General features: G+C 39.5%; 1 protein-coding gene across 1 annotated transcript; it reads left to right on the top strand.

The window, feature by feature from the left end:
* The first annotated feature begins 2,984 nt into the window (after nucleotides 1-2,984).
* Nucleotides 2,985-4,705, top strand: LOC112069389 (zinc finger protein 180-like). Its single transcript, XM_024136712.2, has one exon. The coding sequence runs from the start codon at nucleotides 3,590-3,592 to the stop codon at nucleotides 4,574-4,576; it is 987 nt and encodes a 328-aa protein (XP_023992480.2). The 5' UTR covers nucleotides 2,985-3,589; the 3' UTR covers nucleotides 4,577-4,705.
* The last annotated feature ends 6 nt before the right edge of the window (nucleotides 4,706-4,711 follow it).

The raw sequence follows: 4,711 nt of genomic DNA, 5'->3' as shown, positions 1-4,711 counted from the left end.
TCGGGTCGGGCGCAATGAAAAATCTCTGGGGCACTTTAGGGTCCCACTCATTCAGAGTGGTCTTACTCCCTCATTTTTCAGAATACAAGCCTGAAAGAATTCTAAAGACTGTTGACATCTAGTGGAAGCCATAGGAACTGCAATTTGAGTCCTAAGTCAATGGATACTGTAATGGCATTCAAAAGAAAACTACAAACATAAAAAAAAATCCCACTTCCTGGATGGTTTTCTCAGTTTTGCCTGCCAAATCAGTTCTGATATATTCATAGACATTATTTTAACAGTTTTGAAACTTTAGAGTGTTTTCTATTCAAATCTAGCAATTATATGATATAAAACACTTATATGCAAAGAAAATACTGCCCCTAGTTAAAGCTTTAATTACTATTTGACAGTTGATTTGATTAGACAGTCAAGTGAGCAAACAATAGTCATATTTTGTCTTGTTTTCACATTAGTAGTAACATCAATGATTGTAGGCTAGAAATAAAGCTATTCATGTTGTTGAAACTCTAAAGAGAGTGTGCCAGACGACTTTTGTCTCCAATATAGGCCCCTTTCTGTTTGCTAAAATTTCAGCGATGCCCCACACAATTTGATTTGCAAAAACTCCTCCCTGCTAATAAGGAAACCGCCAAGTTAGATTACTATATCTGCCTGGACAAAAATGGTGAGTGAAGTTTTGAGTTTTTCACAATGTATCTGAATATTACAGCGCAAGATCAGAGTGTACTCAAGAAACTCACATTAAGTCTGGGTCTATTCACTAATTCACCACCGGTGGGAAAACTCAGGAGTTCTCAGACTGACAGCAAATATAGCCTCCATTTCCAGTGTTATTATGAGTTATTTCACACTACTCTTGGATTATATTGTAAAGGTTTGAATGTCCTGCTTAATATATGTTTGCGTTGTCGCAAATCAACTGCCTTATACGTAACACTTCAAACAGTAAATGTGCTTGGCTAGCTTGCTACACCTATTCAATAAGCGTTAGCATTCTAGCTAACAGATTGCTACCAGCCATGTCAATAAGCGTTAGCAATCAAGCTAACAGCTTTGCTACCAGCCTATGTCAATAAGCGTTAGCATTCTACTAACAGATTGCTACCAGCCTATGTCAATAAGCGTTACATTCAACTAACAGCTTTCTACCATCTATGTCAATAAGCGTTAGCATTCTAGCTAACACTTTGCTTCCAGCCTATGTCATTAAAGCGTTAGCATTCTAGCTAACAGATTGCTACCGGTTCAATGTATTCAATAGTCTACTCCATTCTGTCCTACAGGTTCAATGTATTCAATAGTCTAATCCATTCGTTCTAGCTAATCCTAGTCTAGTCTCTATATTAGGTATACTGCTTGTAATCCTAGTCTAGTCTCTATATTAGTTGTAAACTGCTTGTATCCTAGTCTAGTCCTATATTAGTGTAAAACTGTTATTAATCCTAGTCTCTATATTAGTGTAAACTGCTTGTACTTCAGTCCATATAGGTAAGCTTAATCTAGTTTCTCTATATTAGTGTAACTCTTGTAATCCTAGTCTAGTCTCTATATTAGGAGTAAACTGCTTGAATCCCTAGTCTCTATATTAGTCTTGTTTAAAAAACTGCGTTAATCCTATGTCTCTATATTAGTGTAAACTGCTTTAATCTAGCATAGTCTCTGATATTAGTGTAAAACTGCTGTAAATTCCTAGTCTCATATATGTAAACTGGTATCCTTCTAATGGAAAGAGAAACGATATCAATAGAAAAGGAAACATGTATTCTGGAATTTTCATTTCCTTCCGTTTGTTGAGAATTCCTAAGTACTTTCAACATAACTAGAATATTCTGAGATAAGGGTTTTACTGTAAGATCTATATACTCTCTGCTATTTATAGGACTCTGAGCCACAATCACATGTCCGCGTGGAACACGAAAAGGACGTCCAAGTTCCGGGCCTTTGTGGACTTAGCTTACCAAGTGAAACTGTCTGGGTCTGGGAATTCTGGCCCAGAAAGATGAGGCCATTTGTTTTTCGTGTAATATCATATTAGTTCATTAAGTAAACTGTCTGGTCTTGAGAATCTGGCCCAGAAAATGAGCGCATTTGTTTGTTCTGTAATATCATTTATCATTACAGTAAACGTTGTCTGGGGTTCTTTGAAGAATCTGGCCCAGAAAGACTGACGCCATTGTTATGTTCGTAAATATAATTTAGTTATATAAGTAAACTGTCTGGGTCCTGTGGAATCGCCCAGAAGAAGATGAGCCATTGTGTTTGTTGAATCAGCATTTAGTTCAATGTAAGTAAACTGTCTGGTCCTGGGGAATTGGCCCAGAAAGATGAGCCATTTGTGTTTTGCTGTAATATAATTTTAGTTCATTAAGTAAACTTGTCTGGGTCTTGGAGAATCTGCCCAGAAAGATGAGACCATTGATTTGTCTCTAATATAAATTTAGTTAATTAAGTATTACTATTTTCTCTCGTTCAGTTTTGTGTTCCAATGTATTACGTGAGGCAAAATGCGGGAATAATGTTTGTCTATGGTAATTGTACTCTAAGGAGTACTGTACTTTATCCCCATGTATAACACATCTGAGATCCTGACATCTTTAATTAATTTATTGTATTATATGTTAGATCTAAAACTCACTATCTTCTAGAACTCTCGTCTCCCTAAAAAACTCCACTATCTTCGTAATCTCTCTCTTGGTGTGGGTGTGTGGTTGTGCATTTCTTGTTTACCTTTTATATTGACGACGTTATTGTCCGGTTGAAATATTATAGATTATTTAGGCTAAAAACAACCTGAGGATTGATTATAAACATCGTTTGAAATGTTTCTACGAACTTTACGGATACTATTTGGATTCTTCGTCTGCCTGTTGTGACTGCGTTTGAGCCTGTGGATTACTGAAGAAAACATGCGAACAAAACTGAAGTTTTTGGATATAACCTACTACTACGACTTTATCGAACAAAACAAACATTTATTGAGTAAATGGGAGTCTTGTGAGTGCAACGATATGAAGATCATCAAAGGTAAGTGATTAGTTTTATTGCTATTTCTGACTTGTGTAACTCCTCTACTTGGCTGGTAACTGTTCATCTTTAAACTGATGTATAACACTTGTATGTTTTATGAATGTTTATAATGAGTATTTCTGTTTTGGAATTTGGCGCTCTGCAATTTCACTGGATGTTGGCCAGGTGGGACGCTAGCGTACATTATTGTACAACTTCATGGGTATGCTCTGGGCATCACCTTTTACCTCAAATAAACAGTGGATTTCTGCTGTTGTGAGCCTTTAACCATCTGTCTGACTTTGTTTTTCACACAGGAGAGAGACATGACTATCGTGGATCTTTTGGGGAGCCTCAACAACCTCATGATGCTGACGAGGCAGAGAAGAGTCTCTCCAGATCAGAACACCTCAAGAAACACCTGCAGAGACCCACAGGGAAGAAATCTAACCGCTGCTCTGACTGTGGGAAGAGTTTCACCTCGTCATCAGATCTTAAAATACACCAGAGAATCCATACAGGAGAGAAACCGTATAGCTGCTCCGACTGTGCAAGGAGTTTTACTACACGAAGTCAGATGATATCTCAYCGGAGAACACACACAGGAGAAAAGCCTTTCAGCTGTRATCGATGTGGGAAGAGTTTTGCTCAGTCAGGCAACCTGACAATTCACCAGAGAACACACACGGGTGAGAAGCCTTACCACTGCTCTGACTGTGGAATGAGTTTTACTACCTCAGGTGGACTGATATCACACCAGAGAACACACACAGGAGATCAGTGTGGGAAGAGCTTTGCTGCCGCAAGAAACCTTATAGTTCACCAGAGAGAACACACAGCTGCTCTGACTACACACCAGAGAAGCTACACCGGAGAGAAACCATACCACTGCTCAGACTGTGGAATGAGTTTTACTACATCAAGTGGACTGATATCACACCAGAGAATCCACACCGGAGAGAAACTATACAACTGCTCAGATTGTGGGATGAGTTTTACTGGATTAGACAAACTGACTATACAYCAGCGATTACACACAGAGAGGACTTATAGCTGTGATCAATGTGGGAAAAACTTTGCTGCRGCAACAAACCTGATAGTTCACCAGAGAACACAYACAGGAGAGAGGCCTTATTGCTGTGATGAATGTGGGAAGAGATTCACTCAGTCAGCACACCTGACTGTACACCAGAGAACACACACAGGAGAGCAGCCTTATAGCTGCGATCAATGTGGGAAACATTTTGCTTTGCCAGGAAACCTGACTGTACACAAGAGAACACACACCGGAGAAAAGCCTTACAGCTGTGACGTATGTGAGGATAGTTTTGCCACCTGGACAGCCCTGGCTACACACAAACGAATCCACACGGGTGAGAAACCGTACCACTGCTCCGACTGTGGAATGAGCTTTACTTCCTCAAGCGACCTGAAAAGACACCAGAGAAAACACACAGGAGAGAAACCTTATCGCTGTGATCAGTGTGGGAAGAGCTTTATTCGATCAGACTCCCTGGCAAAACACAAGAAAATACATGCAGGAGAGCCACAGAGTGTAGAATGATCTCCAACACCAGACCTGGGCAGTAGAACACAGTGTGGAATGACCTCCAACATCAGACCTGGGTAGTAGAACACAGAGTGGAATGACCTCCAACATCAGACCTGGGTAGTAGAACACAGAGTAATGAACTATTTG

The sequence above is a fragment of the Salvelinus sp. IW2-2015 genome, unplaced genomic scaffold, assembly GCF_002910315.2.
Source record: "Salvelinus sp. IW2-2015 unplaced genomic scaffold, ASM291031v2 Un_scaffold997, whole genome shotgun sequence".
Classification (NCBI taxonomy): domain Eukaryota; kingdom Metazoa; phylum Chordata; class Actinopteri; order Salmoniformes; family Salmonidae; genus Salvelinus; species Salvelinus sp. IW2-2015.
Note: the sequence above shows the minus strand (reverse complement) of the source record. Positions and strands in the feature narration are given on the sequence as shown.